Here is a 23595-nt window from a genome sequence, read left to right as displayed (position 1 = left end):
AGCAGCGTACTTGTAGAGTCCATGTGCTGAACTGGCCAGCCTGCAGTCCAGACGTTTTACTAGCTGAGAACATCTGGAGCCTCATAAAGCAAAAGAAACCATAAAGAATATTCGAGTATCGAGCAGCTACAATCATCCATCCTCCCCCAGGTCCAGGAGCAGAAACAGATGTTACACAAGCTGTCGCTGATTTGCGACCCCTGGACACTATCAACCTGTTATAAACAGGTAAATTCAAAGTGAATTTAAACAGCATCAACATCTTTAATGTAAATTGATGTCTGCTGCTCTCAGTGTAATTTACCATTGACCATGAACACCGCAGCTGCTCTGCAGCAGTCAAACATCGAGCATCACTGTAAATTTCACTGAAAACTAACCAGTGTAGCCTGCACGAAACTTTACCAGACTGACAGAATAACATCAACTATAACCGGTTATGTCAAAGCTAAAGATGTTTATTGACTCGTACAACAGACTGAGATGCTGAGTTCTACAAGTGAGAACTTTATTTACAACCACACATTGAGCAGTCTGTTGTAGGCAGTATTCTTTTGGAGATTGTGTTTTAGGTTTATCCCATGATCTTAAAAACTAAAGCTAAAAGGCATTTCCAAAACATTTCACTTTATGTTAGGAAAAATGCAAAAATGCACACAAAAGATGAGGCTAGAAATCAATGTTGACTGTTAGTGACCTTCAGGCCTTCAGATGGGTTTAGATCAAGTTTTATAAGAAAAAAAAACTAATATAGTGATATGAGAGGAGGAAGAGGCTGAAGGAGGAGCAACACTGTCACAGAGCAGAAAAGGACTCCCACTGTCAGATACATTCAATATGTGAAGCATACAGAACAGATAGTGTGTGGAAGATGCTGTCACTGCATTACTGGCTCATGTTTCCTTTGTTTGTGATCACACTAACAGGTCGGTTAAAGCAGGAAGAAGAAATGTCTTTAAAGGATCTGTTTGCTAGAAATCACTGGAACAGGCGCTCACAGTTTAACATCGTCTTTAACAACATTTATCTCTTCCTTTAGGTGTCAGCTGTGATCAACTCACTGCAGTCAAGGATGAAGAGTCCACTGTAGAAGGAAACACTCTCACTCTGTCCTACAGATTATCCAGAGATATTATAATTAATGATTATTTCTTCTGGTATCGACAATATCCAGGAAAACCTCCAGAGTTCCTGATCCTCATATCAGGGACGAACAATTCAAGACCGTCAGAGTTTCTGAAATCAGCTGCAAGATTCTCCACAAAACTGTCTGGAAAAAACCGTCTGGACCTTCAGATCTCCTCTGCTGCAGTGTCTGACTCTGCTGTGTACTACTGTGCTCTGCAGCCCACAGTGACAGGAAACAGCAAAACTCTGTACAAAAACCTTTGGAGCAAAGACAACAGAATACTCCACAACATCCACTAGAGGGAGCCACACACTGTTAAACCTCTGATTCTTGTGTCATTGGACTGATGACAAAGACAACAGAGAAATGAAGCAGTAAAGATCAGAGACAGAGACAGAGCTGCTGTGGAAGCACAGAACTGTTTGATTGGCTGAGCTATTAAACTGTCCCCGCCCACTGAAGTTGAGCTCATCCAATGACATTATTTGTTGGTCATTGTGCTGCAGTGGAAGAACATTGTTCATGTGCTGTCTGTCTGGCTTTAATAACTCCAAAGACATGTTGCTGCACCTCTTTTTGCTTCTATCTCACATTATAGGTGAGTTTAAGAACAGGGATTAAAGTTTAGTTGAAGCTGCTGCATTAAGCAGATATACAGACTGCATTTCACTACTTTTCTTCTTTCTTTTTCCAGGACTAACAGCTGGAGACTCAATCACTCCTCAACAACCTGAAGTCACTAAAACAGAAGGAGAATCTGTCACACTCACATGTAGCTATGAGACAGATGCAAGTTACCCACGCCTTCACTGGTACAGACATGATTCTGACCTTCAGGCTCCTCAGTTTATACTCTGGAAAGGAGGGAAACGAGAAACAACTCAATATATTCCTGATAATCGATATCAGTCCACAACAACAGATAAATCAACTAATCTGAGCATAGCAGCCCTAACCCTGGCAGACACAGCTCTCTACTACTGTGCTCTACAAACACAGTGATACAAAGTGTAGAAGAGGCTGTACAAAAACCTGAACACAGATATCTGACTACTCTTCAAAGAGGAGGGAAGTGGTATTCAAAGCACAGCTTCATATCAGATGGATTCTGCTAATTCCTGTTTTATCAGAGTCACTGTGGTTACAGCTGCTAATGAAACACTGTGGGAGGATTCACATGAGCAGCAAATCCACATCAACCACAAACCAACACTTTATATCAGCATCAACAGTCAGGAGGAAACATCGTTGCTAGTTGATGATAAATTCTGTATTGTACAAATTGTAAAGATTTCCTATATGAAAACCTTTAAAACTCAGCTTTTACAGTAAAAAAGAGACAAACCATTTGTCATTCTGTACACTGTTTTATATGAGAAGATAAGTCTAATTGAATGATATCAAAGGTAATGTACACCAGCTTAACTTTAAATGCAGACAGGATCATTTATAAAAGCAATTTAGCGAGGACAAAAGAAAGCATCTTTACACAGCCTGCACCTGGGGTCTCTCCTGCTGTGATAGACCCCAGCCTCTTGTGCTCAGAGCTTGTTCCTGTGCTGCCATGATTAGTGCCTCTGTGCTGTCTTTCAGTCCAGCCACTGGTAGGATTTCTGGGTATCAGCCACCTCCTCTATCTGCCGGTGGTACATACCGTGCAGGGGCCTGTCCTTCCATGATGGTTTGTCCTCTTGCTCCTTTTTCTTGGGTTTCTGCTTTCTTCCCGTATGTTACGTTCCCCTAAAAGGGTCCAGGCGGTGAGGGGGAAGTAACAATAAGTGTCCAGGTCAGAAAAAGGAGCCAAGGAGGCAACAGGGTTAAATTAAAGAGTTTTATTAAAATAGCTCAACTAAAAGAGACAGACAAGCCGCTATCACCATTTAAGAAAACGAACGAAACTCAAATGTTAGTCAATAAAGCACAAAGTAAGTCAAAAAGAGTGCAGCTCACAAGCTGCAAACACACTAAGGGCACTCTGGCCCAGAGCTCACCTTTCCCTGGGCTTAAATCTCCTTAACTACTGACGAGAGTCAGCTGCACAAAAGGGAAAGGTGGCACCTCAGGCAGAAGAGGTGGTGGGACACGCCCACACAGGCACCTTCAGGAGGAGGCCCTGCTAGGGCCGTAACACCGTAGCATACAGTCACAGGGTGCTGGGCTTTGGGTGAAACCCTCTGTGCATGGTCAGGAGCTTCCTCATCTAAATGTCATTGGCTTCTAGCTCAGGAATGTTTCTTTATATGTTGAAGCGCATGCATTTAGGCTCCTACATGTGTGATCCTGGATCTTTCAGTCAGTACACTGCAACAAAATCCAGATGAAATAATGACCAATCATTAACCAGAAAGAGTTTGATAGTCCTCTCCACTTTTCCCTCATGTCATCATCCAATTATATCCAATCATTTGATGACGAGCCGCACCCTGGTGTTCTCTCTCTACTTCCCTCTGCAGCAAACGTTTCTTTATTAGTTACATTTATTCAACATAATTCAGTTTGTATAATTTTAACCGGACTTCTTATCATCTCGATTAGAAACACAGTTCCCCCTCTCGTACTCTACATAGTTCACATGCAGTTTCCAGTTCTGATTCTGAATCAATAAAACTGAAAAAGAATTGCTGCAATGAAATAATAATAATATTTAAACCTTTCAACCTGGATTCTGTGTGTGTGTGTGTGTGTGTGTGTGTGTGTGTGTGTGTGTGTGTGTCTGAGTGTGTGTGTGTGTGTGTGTGTGTGTGTGTGTCTGAGTGTGTGTGTGTGTGTGTCTGAGTGAGAGAGAAGAGCAAACATCTGATAAAAGTGAAGCAGGCACAAAGGTTTTGGACTTTATACATACAGAAGACTCTGTTAAAGCTCTGTGTTACATGACGCCCATGAAGGCTGGATTTTCGGCCTTTAACTGGAGCCGAGCTCAGGGATCTAATCTGCCTGACAGTACAAACATACACAGAAAAAGCAAACTTAATATTTCATTCAAAAGACCTTTAAATTTGACTTTTTCCAAAGTACAATTTAAATAAAAGACCTTCACCGTGTTTTCACTTGAGCATTTAAAAGCCTCCACGAGACTCTGCAGGCTGACACATCTGTTGTTAGCCTGATCTCACACCGTGTGACATGTAATAAAGTGATGGAGCAGTGTGAAGGTTTGTAAACCTGGAAGCTCTGCTCTGAGATTCTGTGAATCCTCGGATGGATATTTATCAGCCTCGGCTTCACAGACAGTTTGTCTCTAAGACTTTTGCCACGTGTGAATTTTATTGTGGCGCCACAAATGACTGTGACACCTGAACATTTTCCCGCATGTTTTACAGGAAGACGGCTTCTCGCCTGTGTGGATTCTCATGTGGATCAACAAATTACTCCTTACAGTAAAGTTCTTCCCACATGCAACACAAGGATACGGCTTTTCACCCGTGTGGATTCTCATGTGCACAGTCAAATTATCCATCTGAGAAAAACCTTTTCCACATATGTCACAAGAATACGGCTTCTCACCTGTGTGCATCGAATAATGTCGCTTCATTCTGGAAGTATACTTAAAAGATTTTCCACAAACATCACATTTTATAGACTTTTCACCAGTTTTGTTGTTACACTGACTGTATGACACAGGAGGGCGATCTGCATTGTTGCTGTGACTAATGTTTCGATTTCTAGTGGATCCTGAGTCGGCGCTCCCGCTTCCTTCCTGATGCTGACTCTCAGCTCCAGCAGAGCTGTGAGAGAGGAGCTGCTCCCACATCGGTTCAAGTTCACTGTACCCACTTTCCTCAGCAGCAGCAGTCACCATGAAGGTATCCGTCTCCTCCTTCAGTCCCAGCTGCTCTCCCTCCTGACTGCTGCACAGTTCCTCCTGTTCCTCTTTAATCTGTGGAGCTTCTGGTTCCTCCTGCTCCACACTGGAGCTCCTCTCCTGGTTCCAGAGCTGCTGCTCAGGGAGAACCTCCTCCTCCTCCTCACAGACCTGCTGCTGTGGGACACCTGAGACAATCATAAGCTTGTATGGTGAATAAAGTCAACTACACTTTAAAGAAACTATCATCTTTACATGTGACACGAGTGCAGCCTCTCACACTATCCATCCTCAGACCTCTCTTAGCTTGGTCTTATATACAAATCTGATTCCTCAGCTAAAAAATCCTCAAGAGGAAAATATTCTGACTTCAAAGCTTTAAAGCGCAGCGCGGTCCTGTCCTCTGTTTGCTCTTTGTTAGCTCACATCTCCAAAAAGTCCTCACAATCAGAAACGTCCCGCAGAGCTGTGATCAGGATCCTCCCTCAGAGGGACACTCACCTGTCCTGTGCAGCTTGATTTGGGGTTTCCAGGTGATATCCAGCAGTCTGCGCTGACGGTCGATCTCTTCCTCGTACTGGACGATCGTTTTTTCAAACTCCAAGAATATTTGTTCAGCAGCAGCAGTTAGTCGCTCGTTGATGAACTCTCTCAGATACTGAACTGAAGGCATCGTTGCTGCCGCAGCTCACACACTCAGCTCACACACTCAGCTCACGATCGATGTATGCTTCCGCGCTAAATTGCGCTCTTTCTCGGAGATATTACTCCGCTTTCAGCCGCACAGGTGTGAGCTTCCACAGACGGTGTCGCAGATTTTTAAAATATTCAACGCAGAACTCTAAATTAAGCCTTTTCCAACAGAAAAGCCTCCCTGCTCACTCCTCACGTAGGAAACAAACACTTCCGGCTTTTCTTTCCTTACTTCCGCCTGCTGTCACACATAAAGCTTCCTGCAGAGGACAGTTGCTTTTTGTTCCGCCCTGTACAGCCCGCAATGTCTGCGTCGCTTTTAAATCCACAGGTTATAAAGTTCATCAGTCAGACTAACTGAACGCATCAGCCTGGAGAGCAGCTCGATAACAAAGTGTACAACAGTTTCTGTCAAAGCTGAAGATTTTTCTGGACTCATACAGCAGACTGAGATGATGGACTTCACAACCGAGGCTTTACTTACGACCACACATTGATCAGTCTAGTGTAGGTGGTATTCTGTAGTGATGGGCAGATGAAGCCTCATGAAGCACTGAAGCTTTTCATCCAATTGGTTCACTCCAGTGCAAAGCTTCTTGAAGCTTCATTTGCTCTAGTAGGACACCTACTGGACGTAAAAATATTAGTTGGCATGAATTTGAAGAGTGTGGCCTTTTGCACACAGCCCGTAAATGTCAACAACAAAAGGAGTGTGTAAAACATGTATATTGTAGTGATGCAGTATACTGTGTATATTTATACTGGCAGTATGGAAAATGATCATTTGGAAATGCTTGAAATGGAAATGATCATATACTGTGAGGTGAGGTGTGGTTGGGGTGTGGACAGTGGTTGTGCTTTTGTAACGTTGAGGTATGGACAGCTACACACTCCTGCCTGTTCACATTTTATTCTGTAAAAACTAAATTTTCACTGCTTTTACGACCTTTTTAGTGGGGAGAACATAGCTAGGATTTAATGATTTAACAAATCTTTTGAATCCTTTGTCCTCCACAATGCTAAATGGCTGGGAGTCCTCAATCACCATGCTGACCAGGTCTTCATCTATTTGAGATTGTTCTCCTGAGGAAAGACAATAAAGACAAAGCACAAATATAAATATCACACACGTAACTTATAACAGTTGTATAATATTGTTATATCATTTAGTAACATTACTGCATGCTATATTATCATTGCATTTGATGGCTCACCTGGTCTTGCTCCACAATCGGTGTCCCCCTTATTCTCATGCAAAGCTCTGTAGTGCCTAAGCATGGATGAGGTGTTGTTGTTATATCCCAGCTCCCTGGCACATAGCAAACACTTCACCTTGTACAAAAGTACAGACAGCCTAACATAGGTTTTATTGCACCATCAGTATTATGAAAATACATCTTCTGTGGAAATTCACATACCTTGTTGGGAGGAATAAAATCAAAATGTTCCCACACAGGGGAGGACATCCCCCTCTTCGTAGCTGGCTCCATTCTCTCCTGACTTTCTCTCCTCACTCTCATAAACCTCCATACGGTCTCCAAACTCTCACTAACCGCAACTCTCCATCAAACACCCACATTTTGAATGAAGTCTGAGGGGTTTATATCGCTGTCATAGCTCGCGGCAAAGTTCGAACCACTTCATGAACCAGTCACGTGGTACAGCCGGGCAGCGAGGCTTCGGACGTCATCATTTTCAGCTCCTCCCATAAATGAAGCAAGCCTCGATACGCGCTTCGCGGAAACGCCCCCTCCATTACTCGACACACGCTTCGAAGCCTCGATACAGAACGTCCCATCACTAGTATTCTGTTAAATCGAGACTGTGGATTCTCATCAAAACTGACGCTATAAAGCTCGAAATGTTTCACCTCATGTTAGTAAAAGATTCTGAAAAATGCTCTGTACAAAAGACAAGGTTGAAAATCAGTACTGACTGTCAGCCTTCAGACGGGTTCAGACAAAGTTTAGGAAATGTTTGTAATGTTCTTATTTTCAGGATGTCTCTAAATAAAATGTTTTAATGTATTAAAGCTGAAGGACATTTTAAGAACAACAGCCACACTGAGAGCTTCAGGACAAATGTTTAAAAAATGCAAGATTGAAAGTTTGGTGAAGGGTTTTCTGTTGAATGCTTTAAATGCTGCCCTCTCTGTCTCAGTGCACAAGTCACAACACAACTCAATGAGCAACAACTTTCTGCAGCTAAATGAAGATAAGACTGAACATGCAGAGATATGAGAGGAGGAAGAGGCTGAAGGAGGAGCAACACTGTCACAGAGCAGAAAAGGACTCCCACTGTCAGATACATTCAATATGTGAAGCATACAGAACAGAGTGTGTGGAAGATGCTGTCACTGCATTACTGGCTCATGTTTCCTTTGTTTGTGATCACACTAACAGGTCGGTTAAAGCAGGAAGAAGAAATGTCTTTAAAGGATCTGTTTGCTAGAAATCACTGGAACAGGCGCTCACAGTTTAACATCGTCTTTAACAACATTTATCTCTTCCTTTAGGTGTCAGCTGTGATCAACTCACTGCAGTCAAGGATGAAGAGTCCACTGTAGAAGGAAACACTCTCACTCTGTCCTACAGATTATCCAGAGATATTATAATTAATGATTATTTCTTCTGGTATCGACAATATCCAGGAAAACCTCCAGAGTTCCTGATCCTCATATCAGGGACGAACAATTCAAGACCGTCAGAGTTTCTGAAATCAGCTGCAAGATTCTCCACAAAACTGTCTGGAAAAAACCGTCTGGACCTTCAGATCTCCTCTGCTGCAGTGTCTGACTCTGCTGTGTACTACTGTGCTGTGAGGTCCACAGTGACAGGAAACAGCAAAACTCTGTACAAAAACCTTTGGAGCAAAGACAACAGAATACTCCACAACATCCACTAGAGGGAGCCACACACTGTTAAACCTCTGATTCTTGTGTGACTGATGACAAAGACAACAGAGAAATGAAGCAGTAAAGATCAGAGACAGAGACAGAGCTGCTGTCGAAGCCAAAAAGAAAGTCTTACCATGACAATAAAGGTATTAACTTTTATTTTTCCAGAATAGAAAACTAGGATCACACCATCAACTCAACAATTCAATGCCGTTCTTTAGCAGAACTACAAACCAAAGCTGGGTTGTACGTTATCCAAACTCCAAAAAGGCTCAGACTTTGTGTAAAATTTCAACAAAAACAACATGCAAATCTCATAAGTCCGTATTTTATTCACAACAAAACAGAAAAACATTTTTAAAGTCAGTTTTTTTTCTGAAAAAATATTTTTCCAAATTTTGAATTGAACTTATTTTGAATTGAATGGTAGCGACACATCTCAGGATTGGGCAGCAAAAAGCTGGAAGAGTACGTTGTACTGAAAGAAACAGTTGGAGGAACATTTGGCAACTAATGAGGTTAATTGGCCACCAGTCAGGAACAAGACTGGGTATAAATCAGTGCCTGTGGATCTGGCAGCTGGCACATCTGGAAAGGCACCATCAACACTGAAAGGTGCTTACAGGTGACATATTCTCTACCCAGACGACTTTTTCAGAGGTCTTCATATTTTAGCAGGACGACGCTAAACTGCACACTGCATCTATTCTAACAGCACAGCTTCATAGCAGAAACATCTGGGTGTTGAACTGACCCAGACCTTTCACCAGCTGAAACATCTGGATCATCATGAAACAAAAATACACCAAAGAAGACCCAGGACTGCTGAGCAGCTAGAACCCTCTATCAGACCAGAATGGGACAACACTCCTCTTTTCAGGTCACGGACGCTGCACAGTGGAGACCTGACCCAGCTTTTGAGACGTGCTGCTGCCATCAAATCCAAAATAAGATTAATCATATTTTCACTGAATAATATAAAAGCCTTACATGTAAGAGTCAAACAATCATTGGAGAGGTCAGAAGATAGCTCAGTAGGTAGAGTGGTTGCCCCATGATCGGAAGGTCGGGGGCTCGATTCCCCTTAACAGCTACCCTGAGGTACCCCTGAGCAAGGTACCGTCCCTACACACTGCTCCCCGGGCGCCCAATGGCTGCCCACTGCTTCACTGAGTGAATGGGTTAAATGCAGAGAGCAATTTCCCCACGGGGCTCAATAAAGTACAATAAAAGTACACACTTTCTTCTTCTTCTTCTTCTAAGATGATTTCAAGCCAAGCCTCTACTTTTGAACCATCATGAATTAATGTTTGCGTTAAACTTGGCTTCAAAGGTGTTGCTTTTTCTAAAGATATTTTTCGGTTACACCTTTTCACCTGTGTGAATTCTCATGTGGCTAGTCAAATCAGAATTTTGATTAAAGCTTTTCCCGTATGTTTTGCAGGAATACAGCTGTTTACCTGGGTGGATTTTTGTGTTTTTTAAGTCCTGTTATATTTAAAAATCTTTTCCCGCAGATGTTACAGACGTGTGACATCTCACCCATGTGGATTTTCATGTGCTCCATCAGAATACTCCTGTGATGAAAACTTTCCCCACAAGTGTTACAAAGATGTCGCTTCACACATGTGGAGAACCAAATGATTACGGCAACAAAAACTTTTCCCGCATGTTTTGCAAGAGTACGGCTTCTCACCTGAGTGGAGCCGTGCGTGATCTTTAAGTGAAGAAGATGCACAAAACTTTTCACTACATGTTTGACATTGATACGGTTTCTAACCTGTGTGAGTTCTCATGTGGATGGTCAAATGATAGTTTCGACGAAAGTTTTTCCCACATGATTTACAGGAATATGGCTTCTCACCTGTGTGGATCTTTGTATGCTTTCTAAGTACTGATTGGCTAGAAAACATTTTACCACAAGTCTTAATAAGAATAAATTATTCGTTAAAGTATTTGTTAATCATTAGTATTGAAATTTGCAAATTTATTTTTGTGATATTTAAATTTGAAATATTTTGCATCTTGTATATTAAATCTGAATATCTGGTGCTCCATTCTGTCATACAGATAAATATCGCTCATTAGTGTTAACGTTATTCTCTTCAATTTTAGTAATTCTCTTGATTGAAATATTACGTGTCATCTGACAAATTGTGTCAGATGACATGTCTCATCCTTGTGTGAACCACGACACTGCGGGTCGTTGTCCTTGCACACAGTGCAAAGTGCTCCATCCTCCCTCCTCACAGTGATTCAAATGCTGCTAACAGTCTGTGAACCAGGAGGAAGAGGAAGTGAGAGAAGTGAGACTCAAAGAGGAGACAGAGGGCGACATCATCCAGTAGGCGGGGCTCTCCTTCTGCACTGTGTTCAACCATTGTGTCAATAATAAGTGCTGCTGTGAAGAGAACAATTCTCAGACTGAATGTTGAACATCAGCTAGTTTCTCCTGTTGATTTAAACCTTGTTGTACAGATGGAACATTGGCTGTGGATTATTCTTGCTGCTCTTTTCTTTGGTGAGATACAAACATCAACATGTTTCCTCTGCTTAAATAAATGTGTGAGTCTGATTAATGGTGAGTTTTTAATCATGTTTATTGATCCATCTCTTCCTCTGCATGTTCTGTTCTTCCTCAGAGTGTAAAGGAGAAGACAAAGTGATCCAGGATCAAGGAGATGTCATTGCTGCTGAAGGAGACACAGTTACACTTGACTGTAGATATGAGACCAGTTATGCAGCTACACTGATCTGGTACAAGCAAGAAGTAAATAGTTACCCAAAGTATATGCTCAAATGTGTCTCAGAAACAACAGTTAAAGCTGAAGAATTCAACAACAACAGATTTGATGCAAAAATCAATGAGAAGCAAAAGTCAGCTCCTCTGAAGATCCAGAAGCTTCAGCTGTCTGACTCTGCTGTGTACTACTGTGCTCTGCAGCCCACAGTGACAGGAAACAGCAAAACTCTGTACAAAAACCTTTGGAGCAAAGACAACAGAATACTCCACAACATCCACTAGAGGGAGCCACACACTGTTAAACCTCTGATTCTTGTGTCATTGGACTGATGACAAAGACAACAGAGAAATGAAGCAGTAAAGATCAGAGACAGAGACAGAGCTGCTGTGGAAGCACAAAACTATTTGATTGGCTCAGCTATTACACTGGCCCCGCCCACTGAAGTTGAGCTCATCCAATGACATTATTTGTTGGTCATTGTGCTGCAGTGGAAGAACATTGTTCATGTGCTGTCTGTCTGGCTTTAATAACTCCAAAGACATGTTGCTGCACCTCTTTTTGCTTCTATCTCACATTATAGGTGAGTTTAAGAACAGGGATTAAAGTTTAGTTGAAGCTGCTGCATTAAGCAGATATACAGACTGCATTTCACTACTTTTCTTCTTTCTTTTTCCAGGACTAACAGCTGGAGACTCAATCACTCCTCAACAACCTGAAGTCACTGAGACAGAAGGAGAATCTGTCAAACTCACATGTGACTATGAGACAAATGCAGGTGGTGCTTTACTTCACTGGTACAGACATGATTCTGACCTTCAGGCTCCTCAGTGTATATTGTGGAAAGGAGCAAGATCAGACAGTCATCTAAAGTATATTCCTGATAAACGATATGACTCAGAAACATCTTCTACATCAACTAATCTGACCATAGCAGCCCTAACCCTGGCAGACACAGCTCTCTACTACTGTGCTCTACAAACACAGTGATACAAAGTGTAGAAGAGGCTGTACAAAAACCTGAACACAGATATCTGACTACTCTTCAAAGAGGAGGGAAGTGGTATTCAAAGCACAGCTTCATATCAGATGGATTCTGCTAATTCCTGTTTTATCAGAGTCACTGTGGTTACAGCTGCTAATGAAACACTGTGGGAGGATTCACATGAGCAGCAAATCCACATCAACCACAAACCAACTGCAGGAACGTTCAGACACAATAAAAACTGTCAAACATCAAAAGCTGCTCATTTACACTATTTTATATTTAGTGGATGAGGACATGCAGAAATGCAGCAGAAGCAAAATAAACAGAGTAACAGAGGTTTATCTCTTTAAGGTAAAATCTCTCACATGAGGCTAAAAGTCCAACCAGGAAGACCATCTCATGCTTAGTGCAATATGTTGCCATCAGGGTGTGAAATTCATGCTTAAAACACAACCCTGGATGTAGATGTGACTCCGTTACATCTCATGTCTAAATCAGGGGTGTCAAAGCTCAGCTTGCTCAGTGTTTGAGTGTCTAAATGAGTCTCACAGTCCTAATTGTGCACTTGAAGCCATTTATAAATACAACTTATAATTCTTAACCTGTTTGAATTCTTAACCTGCTCACCACAAACAAGCACAAGCAGACATTTTTTGGACTGTTCATAAGTGTTACAGTTTTTCCTACTGATACAAACTTATGGCCATTCATACCACACAAAGAAATCTAGCAACAAACAATTAATGCCCCCAGTACGGGAGCAGAGCGAGAGAACATGTGGTTGAACAGGATGTACCACCAGATGTGTTGTTTATACAAAGACATGTGTGGTATCCACGGAAACGTTAGAATCTCAGCTAAAAGCTCTTAAAACAGTTTCAACGACCACCAAACAGCCAAAACAGCAAACGATTAAAGAGCAGGTAAACAGATTCAACAAAGAGATGTAAACATAATGAGCTGATCGTTCACCCGGCAGCAGGAACACGAACACGCCGCCCGTGATGAAAGTAGACATCTCACTGGAAATGCAGATTCCGATGATTAGACCAACATTCACTGAACCAGCATGAAAGAAGACCAAAACTACGCCTCACGTTTGAAAAACATTTTCATGAATTCACTCTTTCTTTGGCTGTTTTGCTTCCACCATGATTCCTGCACATCTCTCTCCCTCTTTCTGCTTTGAGACCATCAAAAATCTCTGTTTTCTGCATTATGTGCTTGCTTATTACACACCAGTCTACCGTTGTGTATGCTGCTGTCGGCCGCTGTTTTTGTTTATTCCCCAAAATGGCTTCTGACAAGAAAGCCTCATTTTTGCTTTTCAATACAGAAGAAATTTCAGCTTTCACAAATGATGCCAAACTACAAAGTGCTCAGCTGTGTCTCTAACAAAACCTCTGAGACTTTGTGAGAAACAGAAAAATTGATCTTTTTCACTTTCTGCTATAGAAGTTTTAGATTTTTTACAACTACAGTTAAAAAAAACTGGACAGTTTGGGCAATGAGCTCCCAGAACTTCTTCTGTCGTTGTATTTCTCACAGTTCTTCATGTAACTTATTTACACTGACAGAAAAATTCACCAGTCTTGCCTACTTAACATCAAAGTGGGCTGTATGTGTCATGTGGTGTAAAATGAGTTTGATACCCCTCGTCTAAACCTCTGTAGCACCAGGGTGTTTCAGAAAGACGGAGGTCAGTGCTGATGGGAACAAGAGCAGTACATGTCTGACCTGTTCTGGAAGCACTGGTTTCAGAAGTATCTGCCTCAACTTCAGGACAGTCAGAATTGTCAGAGAACCAAAAAAAGCATCGCTCCTGGAGATGTTATCATCATGACTAAGTGCCTCGGTACTCATAGCTGACTGAAAGACATACTTCCTGACAGCAGATGGCTTGTATAGTGGCTATACATTAACACAAGGATTATCTCGATAGGCTCATCGCAAAGATGTCTTCTTCAAGAACAAAAGGAGCTATGAGGAGCTGCTTTGACCTTTGCCCTTGTTGGAGACGCTGACTTTTGTATTGATATAGACCTATTCTTATTCCAAACACATCTGGGACTCAAGCTTTTGTTCTTTAAATATTTACATTAATTGACTTTGACACAAGGATTTGTGATATTTTTGTTGATGTTATTTCTCCTATGTGGTGGTACGGTATAATTACTGGTGTTGAATAACTGTGGGCTGGAATATTCGAGTCATTCATGTCAGTTTCTGTCAGTATTTCTAAAAAATTTAAATTAACAATGTCATATTTTTATCATGATATGTTATTTTGCGATAATTATCTTTATCATCTTTATCACCAAGCCCACCATTATTTCCATTTACCCCTAGTTTATCTTATCCTGCACTACTTACAACCACCGTGAGCCTCATGAAGCTTGGTTGGATAACAGATGAGCTCAAAGGCAGCTGTCCTCAGCTCTGAGAGGTCCCCACGAAGAAGGAAAACGATCTTTCCCTCAGGCTGTGGCCTCATGTGGCTACTTGGCTCAGAGAGCAGAGGTCTCCAAACACCTCTGCAGGTACAGGAGTGAGGTCTTGAGTGACCTCATCCCTTCATGCAGACTTTTTCTCTTTGCTGCCCCTCCTGTGCAGGTATTTAAAAAAACAAACAAACAAACAAACAACCAGTGCATGCTGGTCCTATACCTGCTTACCCTATCTATACAACCTGAGATTTCCATATTCTATCTTGACTTTTTAATCACCCCCCCCCCCCCAATGAAATGAAAAACAGCAGTGAAACAAATAGAGCAATAAAAATATACAAATATATAATAGCTTCAACATCTGCCATTTATTTAAAACCAAACAGCTCATACATGTTATTTCACACCATAAGACACTAATAAAGTAACAACTGTCAGTTATTTATCCCCCACTATGTACCATAATATCTCAGTTTGGACCCACATAAAACATTTGTAGCTACAAACCTAACAAATCAGCTTCATCTATCGAATCTATCCAGAGTTCAGAGAAAACCATTGGTGATTGGTGTTTCTATATGGTCAAAGTTAAACATCAATTATCAAAAATCAGTACCAGCAGGACACCCAGAGAAAAATCTGAAATGGCCAAAAAATAATTTAGTGCGTGCATCTCTAGTTCCAACATACTCTAAGACTTCTCAGCTGTGTGAGTTTTCATGTGGCGCAAGAGCTGACTACTATAGGTGAACATTTCCCCACATGTTTTACAATGATGTGGTTTCTCTCCTGTGTGCATTCTTATGTGCACCGACAGGTAACTACTACGTGTGAACATTTTCCCGCACATTTTACAAGGATATGGTTTCTCTCCTGTGTGAGATCTTACGTGCTCCAGCAAACGACTACTGCGTGTAAACATTTTTCCACATGTTTGACATGGATACGGCTTCTCACTTGTGTGGATTCTCATGTGGACAGTCAAAGTACTCTTCTGACTAAAACGATGCCCACACATTTCACAAGAATACGGTTTCTCACCTGTGTGGATTCTGTAATGTCGTTTCATTTCATAATTATCTTTAAAGCATTTTCCACAAACGTCACATTTTAAAAACTTTTTAGCTGTGTCAAAATTATACTGACTCCCTAATCTGGGAGGAAATTCTTGACTTTCATTTTTATTTCCAGTTGATCCTGGATCTGCACTCCTGCTTTCTTCCTGATCCTGGCTCTCAGCTACAGCAGAGCCTCCTTCTGATTCACTGTGGTCTCTTTCCTCGTTAGCAGCAGGCACCATTAAGGTATCAGTCTCCTCCTTCAATCCAAGCTCCTCTCCCTCCTCACTCCTGCAGAGTTCCTCCTGTTCCTCTTTAATCTGTGGAGGTTCTGGCTCTTCCTGGCCCAGGCTGGAGCTCCTCTCCTGGTCACAGAGCTGCAGCTCAATGAGAACCTCCTCCTCCTTACAGACAGGCTGCTGCGGGACGTCTGGAGGGACTAAAGGAGACAACAAAAACAAAAGTGAACTGAACATGATTCTCTGAAATGCACAAAAGGTTTCCACTTGTTGTCAGTGCTGCGAATCGCTACCTTATCGTGGTGGAGGGGTTTGTGTGTTGTGTTGTCTGGGGGCTTTTCCCCCCTGGAAGGGTCTCATGTGGCAAATTGGTCCAGGGTAAGGGACTAGACAAAGAGAGATTCAGAAGACCCCTATGAATACCATCGTTCCCTCGAAGCTGGACAGGAAACTGCAGGATCTAGGACTGAGCAGCTCCCTCTGCAGCTGGATCCTTAGCTTCCTGTCTGACAGACGCCAGGTGGTCAGACTGGGCAGCATCACCTCATCCCCCGTCACACTGAACACTGGTGCTCCACAGGGGTGTGTACTGAGCCCTCTCCTGTACTCACTCTACACCTACGACTGCACAGCCACTAACAGCTCCAACATCATTGTGAAGTTTGCGGACGACACTACAGTGGTGGGTCTTATCACCAACGGTGATGAGACGGCTTACAGGGAGGAGGTCAGCGCCCTGACCCACTGGTGTCAAGACAACCATCTCACCCTCAACGTCGCAAAGACAAAGGAGTTGATAGTGGACTTCCGGAGGTGCAGAGAAGTACACACCCCCATCACCATCAACGGCGCTGCTGTGGAGAGAGTGAGCAGCTTCCGGTTCCTTGGAGTACATCTGGCTGAGGATCTTACGTGGTCAGTACACACAAACAAAACAGTGAAGAAGGCGCAGCAGCGCCTCTTCTTTCTCAGGAGACTGAAAAGATTCGGCATGAGCCCCCGCATCCTCAGGACCTTCTATCACTGTGCCATTGAGAGCATCCTCACTGGATGCATCACCACCTGGTATGGCAACAGCACCGCCTACAACTGCAAAGCTCTCCAGCGAGTAGTGCGGTGCTCTGAACGGATAATTGGAGGTGAGCTTCCCTCCCTCCAAGACATCTACAGGAAGCGGTGCCTGAGGAAAGCGGGGAGGATCATCAAGGACTCCAGTCACCCCAGCCATAAACTGTTCAGACTGCTTCCATCAGGAAGGAGGTTCTGCAGCATCCGGTCCCGTACCAGCAGACTGAGAGACAGCTTCTTCCACCAGGCCATCAGACTGCTGAACACGTCATAGACACCTCAGCTTCACTACTGGAACTTCAACATTATGCACTCCATACTGTATATAAATGCCACTTGTTTTGCACATATTCAACTCTGTATATTTTATATATTTTATTATTATTATTATTATATATTTTTTTTTTTTACTATTTAATTTGTAAAAATGTGTATACACACACACACACACACACACACACACACGCGCGCACACACGCACACACACACACGCACACACACACGCAAACACACACACACACACACACACACACACACACACACACACACACACACACACACACACACACACACGTAGGAAAATATTTAGTATACACATCCAGAAATGCATACACTATTATATATTGTACATATATTTATTAGTTTCAGGTTGGCCATTCTTGTATTTTGCTCGTTTGTGTTGTTGTGTTTGCACATCTCTGTTGCTTGTGGGGCTCGCACACAAGAATTTCACTCGCATGTGCTGTGCCAGTGTGCCTGCACATGTGATGTGACAATAAAAGTGATTTGATTTGATTTGATTTGAGTGTAAGATCAAGGGAACAGTTCACCCTTCCTTGGATAGGGTTACCAGAGCCCTGCCCTGGAGCCAGGCATGGGGAAGGGTGTTCATGGGCAAGCGTCTGGTGACCAGGCCTTAGTCCATGGGGCCCAGCCTGAAAACGGGACACAGGCCCATCGTCCTGCAGGCCCACCACCTGCAGGAGGCGGTGTAAGGAACCCAACCTCTAGGAGCGGAGCGGAAGCCCTGGTGGACCGATCCCTGGCTACCAAGACTGGCAATTGGGACATGGAATGTCACCTCTCTGCGGTGACAATGGGGAAGGAGCCTGAGCTAGCCTGCCTACTCAAAAGTAGGCCGATAGAAGCCAGACGTGTCTCCCTGCCAGCGGCTTAAAATAGTTTCTGGTGACTTGTATCAAGGTGTTACCCTACTGTGACACAAACTCAAACTCTTTCAGGTACCTGTAATCAAGGGAGGTGAAAACTGTTTTTCTCGCTATGATAGCATATAATCGATATTATGTGGTACAATCAACCTTCACTTTTCTCTGGTGGTATATTCAAGGGAGCAAACACTGAAAAATGTAGCCTAAAGAAAATGGCATGAGGTAAAGCTAGTATTGTTTTTAGTCAAAATCATGAATTCACGAACGTAGAGTGAGTATAGTTCATGACAGTGGAGGGATGGATGAATGTTACTGCACTAACTGAGTTTACAGAAAAGCACGTGTGCTCCCTGTCCTCCTCCTGTGTAACACACCTGATAAACCACACACATGTACCTGGATTAGCTGATTTCATGAGACTGATGCTGCTAACCCTAACCCTCCCAGGGGGGGCACTTCACAGGTGTTTATAGCTAATGCAGTGATGTAGCCGCCATTCTGGATCAGGACATGGCACACGATACATGACTATATCAGCTACTTCCACTGGAAACTGTGGTGACAGCAAAAAAGTCCATTTTTTACTTCAACAGAGACTGCTTACTAAGATATTTTCTTATATTAAAAAAATTAATTTATTTATCAGATTTTCTGTCATGTTTAATGCTGCACACTGTAGACCAGGGGTCTCAAACTTAAACGAGCTGTGGGCCACTGCTGGCACTGTCATCTCATTGGAGGGCAACTTTAGTGATCAAGTAGTACAAAAACAAACAAACAAACAAACAAACAAACAAACAAACAGCCACAAATATTTCTGAAAATGTTTGTTTTTAAAATTTCAAATATTCTACAACAGGGCCGTGCAGAGAGGTTTAAAGGGGCGGGTGCTCAAAGTTAAAAAGGGGCACATTGAACCAGGCTGAATAACAACAACACACATTCATCAAGAATCTAATATGGGAAGGGCAGGGCTGTGTTGATCTGAGACTGTAGGCATTAAAAAGTCCACAGGAGAGATGGTAGCTGATTAAACAAGTGTCATGAGATAATAACAAAATGCAAAGATTGGTGACAGCGCTTGGAACCATAAGGCAACAAAAACTGTGAGAAATAATTTAGGCTCTGCCTGTGAATCACTCTTTGCTTCTCTTCTTCCTTCCATCATTTCATATATCACTCTCCACTTGCTGTCTATCTGAGAACAAGGCACAACTTGCTATTGCAATAAACTATAATCTAATTATCCACACCTAACAACTCCAGCACTTAATCTATAATAAAATGATGACAGAAAAATGTTATAGCCCTGCCTTTAGTAGCCTCACACAGCTCCTGCTGTTTCCTCCTCATGTCCTTACCAGGCTTGTCTGGACAATGTTATATCATGAGTAATAATTTAAAATAATCCATATACATAAAACACACACATGCACACACAGTGACATTTTAGACCTTCTTCAGAATACTGTATATACTATGGGCATCCTTACATTATTATTTATTACTAGAGCTACAATAATAAAGCAATGAGGAGGGGGAAGTAATAAATATGAAATAATGTCATTATGATGATTCCATTTGTTTCACTATCCACTCTGTGCAGGGCAAAGCTTATTACATGTTTAAACTGTAGAGATACAATCATTTTACTGCTGTAAAATCCAACTTTTGTCTTATTTAAAATATAAATCTAATATAATCTGCTTCTTAATGTATGTTCTTTAAAATACAGCGTGTGTTTTTAATATATTATAATTATAATAATGCACAATTATGTGGACATGCATATTAGATCGTTTTTTAGTGAAATATAATCCCTCCAGAAAGGCAGGAAATGCCCAGAAACTTACTTTAAAACTAAATATGTTCCCTGAAACGGTGACAGAGCTACAGACCCATGACAGCCTTACACAGGTAGCCAGCAGCTGTGACCAGCACTACCTGTGCAGTTAATAAAAGGACAGGTAATGTTTGTCGCGCTGTTGCACACACAGCACGCTCGTTTGTTTCAGTTTGTCAAATTGCCACAAGACAGCTTACCAACGTGTACGTAATAAGCTAATACTCCTGTGTGCTACACACTACAGTGTACGCTGTACACCTACTTACTGGTTTTGTCGCATCAGTCTGTGTCTCTGAGTTAACTTGTTTCTCCTACAGCTCCGGACCGCAACAAATGCGCGTGCTCTTTGTGAGCTCGTTCCCGGCTCGTAACCAGCGCGTTCTGCCGTCGAGGGCGATCATTGGTTAAATGTGATCATGTGACTGATGCAAGCCAGATCCTTTTATTTAGCAAAACTGTGATTAATAGTTAAATATTATTGTTGAGGGGCACAGACAGGACTCCACACTCACACACACATAAAAAAAAATATATATACATATTTTTTTAAAAGTTGCCTTATCAAAAGGGCACTTTGGGCACCCATCAGGAAAGGGGCGGGTGCTCAAGCCCCTCTAGCCCCCCCCCCCCCCCCCCTCACGTGCCTGTTCTACAACAAGACATAACAGCAAACATGAACACACATTACTTTGTCCCACTCTTCACTAACTGCAGCCTTCACTGATCTACCAAACAAACCCATCGGTCCTCTCTTCCTGTTCAGACACGTGGCAGCACTTCTATCATTTTGTTTGTATTTAACAAAATAAAAATGCAGACATAAGAGAACACATTCGTCTTTGACTCTCTCCCTGAACTCACACCTCAACATGTTTGTACTCTTTGCTCATATTGCCTTCATATCAAATCATTTTTGGCTTTTAAAGAACTTATTTTAACATTGCACTCAACAACAAACAAATCCTCCCTAACACAAAAAGTCACTTTAACGGCCAAATTGCAATATATAAGTAAGGAGGGGTGACGTGGGCTGCAAGTGGCCCCCGGGCCGCGAGTTAGAGACCCCTGGTGTAGACAACCATAGAGACATTTACTAATGTCTGCTACATAACTACTACTTCACTTCAAATAAATAATATTAAAATACATTTATTATTATGAATATCTGGTCACCTGACATTATTTGCTCTATCAAAGACAGTTTCACTTCATCATCTTCCTCTTTCTTAAATTTATACTTCATCCTCACAGCGCAGTCCTGTCCTCTGTTTGCTCTTTGTTAGCTCACATCTCCAAAAAGTCCTCACAATCAGAAACGTCCCGCAGAGCTGTGATCAGGATGCTCCCTCAGAGGGACACTCACCTGTCCTGTGCAGCTTGATTTGGGGTTTCCAGGTGATATCCAGCAGTCTGCGCTGACGGTCGATCTCTTCCTCGTACTGGACGATCGTTTTTTCAAACTCCAAGAATATTTGTTCAGCAGCAGCAGTTAGTCGCTCGTTGATGAACTCTCTCAGATACTGAACTGAAGGCATCGTTGCTGCCGCAGCTCACACACTCAGCTCACACACTCAGCTCACACACTCAGCTCACACACGCGGCTCACACACAGAAATTGCGCCCTAACGCACAGAAATTGCTCCACGTTCAGTCCGCACAGGTGTGAATGTCTCATAAAGTCTAAATTAAGCCTTTGAAGACGCAACAGCCTTGCTGCTCGCGCGACACACAAGAAACGGAACCACTTCCGCCTTTTCCTTGTTTACTTCCGCCTGCTGTCACACAGAGCGCTTCCTGTCGATGAGGAAAGTTGCTTTGAATTCCGCTCTCGTGTCTGTATGTTCTTTTAAATTCCCAGTTTGTTCTTCAAATAGAAGATGAAAAATACACAAACATATACCAGAGCTCCCGCACATCAATGAATTAATAAAGTTCATAACTGCGCTAAAATAAAGGTCACAATAATCTTTATTAAGCCTTTTTCTGACATTGTGCTCACATTAAGGTGAAGGTGACATTTGAACATGAACAAACTGTCTGAATGTGAGATTCACCAAATCGACCCGATGAGCTGCAACTTTCTGCAGCTAAATGAAGATCAGACTGAACATGCAGAGATATGAGAGGAGGAAGAGGCTGAAGGAGGAGGAAGAGGCTGAAGGAGGAGCAACACTGTCACAGAGCAGAAAAGGACTCCCACTGTCAGATACATTCAATATGTGAAGCATACAGAACAGATAGTGTGTGGAAGATGCTGTCACTGCATTACTGGCTCATGTTTCCTTTGTTTGTGATCACACTAACAGGTCGGTTAAAGCAGGAAGAAGAAATGTCTTTAAAGGATCTGTTTGCTAGAAATCACTGGAACAGGCGCTCACAGTTTAACATCGTCTTTAACAACATTTATCTCTTCCTTTAGGTGTCAGCTGTGATCAACTCACTGCAGTCAAGGATGAAGAGTCCACTGTAGAAGGAAACACTCTCACTCTGTCCTACAGATTCTCTGGACAAGCTAATGTCAATGATTATTTCTTCTGGTATCGACAATATCCTGGAAACCCACCAGAGTTCCTGATCTCTCATTTGGGAAATGGAGATTTATTGAAGCGAGAATTCTCCAGAGTGTCTTTTAAAGTCGTTGATGATCAAAGACAAATAACGATCTCCTCTGCTGCAGTGTCTGACTCTGCTGTGTACTACTGTGCTGTGAGGCCCACAGTGACAGGAAACAGCAAAACTCTGTACAAAAACCTTTGGAGCAAAGACAACAGAATACTCCACAACATCCACTAGAGGGAGCCACACACTGTTAAACCTCAGTGCTTTGGTTGGATATAATCCCTTCTTTTCACTCCACTTCACTAGTGTGACATGTGACTCAGTCCACTGTAAATCATTAAGTGCTGTTGTAAGTTTTGTGAGTCTAAAGTAAGCAAGTATAGCAGAAACTAGGTGATTTATTATTTCTCATAAAGAGTTATTCTTGGCCTGATATGAACCATTTAGCAAACTGAGCGTGTTGAGCATCAATTTTTGTGGCTTCAGTTTTACTCTCACAATAACACCTGAAGAAAGAACTTTTCAAACAGCCTGTGTACAGACTGAAAGCTGGGACACCAAGTTCCAAAAAGTTGATTCTGTTCATCAGTGTGAGAAACGATTCGTCACTCATCCAGGTGACTTCTTCAGTCTCAGCTGACTCTAGGTTTCCTCAACTTTATAAACAGTACATTTGCACAACTGCTGATCAAAGAAATGGCTTTGGGACATCAAGGGTTATACAACAATGTATTTTAGTCCCTTTGCAATCCGGTATTATGAAGCTGTCAGCTGAGGACCTGTAAGGAGTCTGTTTTTCAAATAATGACTCAGACGCTGGTCCAGTTACATGAAAATAGTAATTAGTTACTAATTACTGGTTACTTCTCAAAGAAAGTAATCTTGTTACTTTACTGATTACTTATATTCAAAAGTAATTAGTTACTTATTACTTAGTTACTTTTTAAAAACATGATACAC

The 23595-nt window shown here is 42.2% G+C and overlaps 2 protein-coding genes across 2 annotated transcripts; both read right to left on the bottom strand.

Annotated features, from left to right (window-relative positions):
* Nucleotides 1-2945: 2945 nt before the first annotated feature.
* Nucleotides 2946-6020, bottom strand: LOC146552827 (uncharacterized). Its single transcript, XM_085254385.1, has 2 exons — nucleotides 5433-6020; nucleotides 2946-5119 (listed from the first exon to the last, which is right to left on the bottom strand). Exons 1-2 carry the CDS (start codon nucleotides 5602-5604, stop codon nucleotides 4368-4370), a joined length of 924 nt encoding a protein of 307 aa, XP_085110511.1. The 5' UTR covers nucleotides 5605-6020; the 3' UTR covers nucleotides 2946-4367.
* A 9028-nt stretch (nucleotides 6021-15048) lies between these two features.
* Nucleotides 15049-21827, bottom strand: LOC146552826 (uncharacterized). The gene is made up of 2 exons (XM_085254377.1): nucleotides 21440-21827; nucleotides 15049-16193 (listed from the first exon to the last, which is right to left on the bottom strand). The coding sequence occupies exons 1-2, from the start codon at nucleotides 21609-21611 to the stop codon at nucleotides 15388-15390; spliced, it is 978 nt and encodes a 325-aa protein (XP_085110503.1). The 5' UTR covers nucleotides 21612-21827; the 3' UTR covers nucleotides 15049-15387.
* Nucleotides 21828-23595: the final 1768 nt, after the last annotated feature.

This window comes from Mchenga conophoros, linkage group LG18 (genome assembly GCF_057382185.1).
Source record: "Mchenga conophoros isolate Kocher_MC1m ecotype Shallow Benthic linkage group LG18, M_conophoros_male_GT1.1, whole genome shotgun sequence".
Classification (NCBI taxonomy): domain Eukaryota; kingdom Metazoa; phylum Chordata; class Actinopteri; order Cichliformes; family Cichlidae; genus Mchenga; species Mchenga conophoros.
This window is presented reverse-complemented; position numbering and strand designations above follow the sequence as displayed.

Bases quoted from the DNA above. Each gene is read 5' to 3' on its own strand.
- LOC146552826 (XM_085254377.1), bottom strand. From the start codon at position 21,611: ATGCCTTCAGTTCAGTATCTGAGAGAGTTCATCAACGAGCGACTAACT. The intron at 16,194-21,439 runs GTGAGTGTCCCT...TGTCTCCTTTAG, and splicing joins AATCAAGCTGCACAGGACAG to TCCCTCCAGACGTCCCGCAG.
- LOC146552827 (XM_085254385.1), bottom strand. From the start codon at position 5,604: ATGCCTTCAGTTCAGTATCTGAGAGAGTTCATCAACGAGCGACTAACT. The intron at 5,120-5,432 runs GTGAGTGTCCCT...TGATTGTCTCAG, and splicing joins AATCAAGCTGCACAGGACAG to GTGTCCCACAGCAGCAGGTC.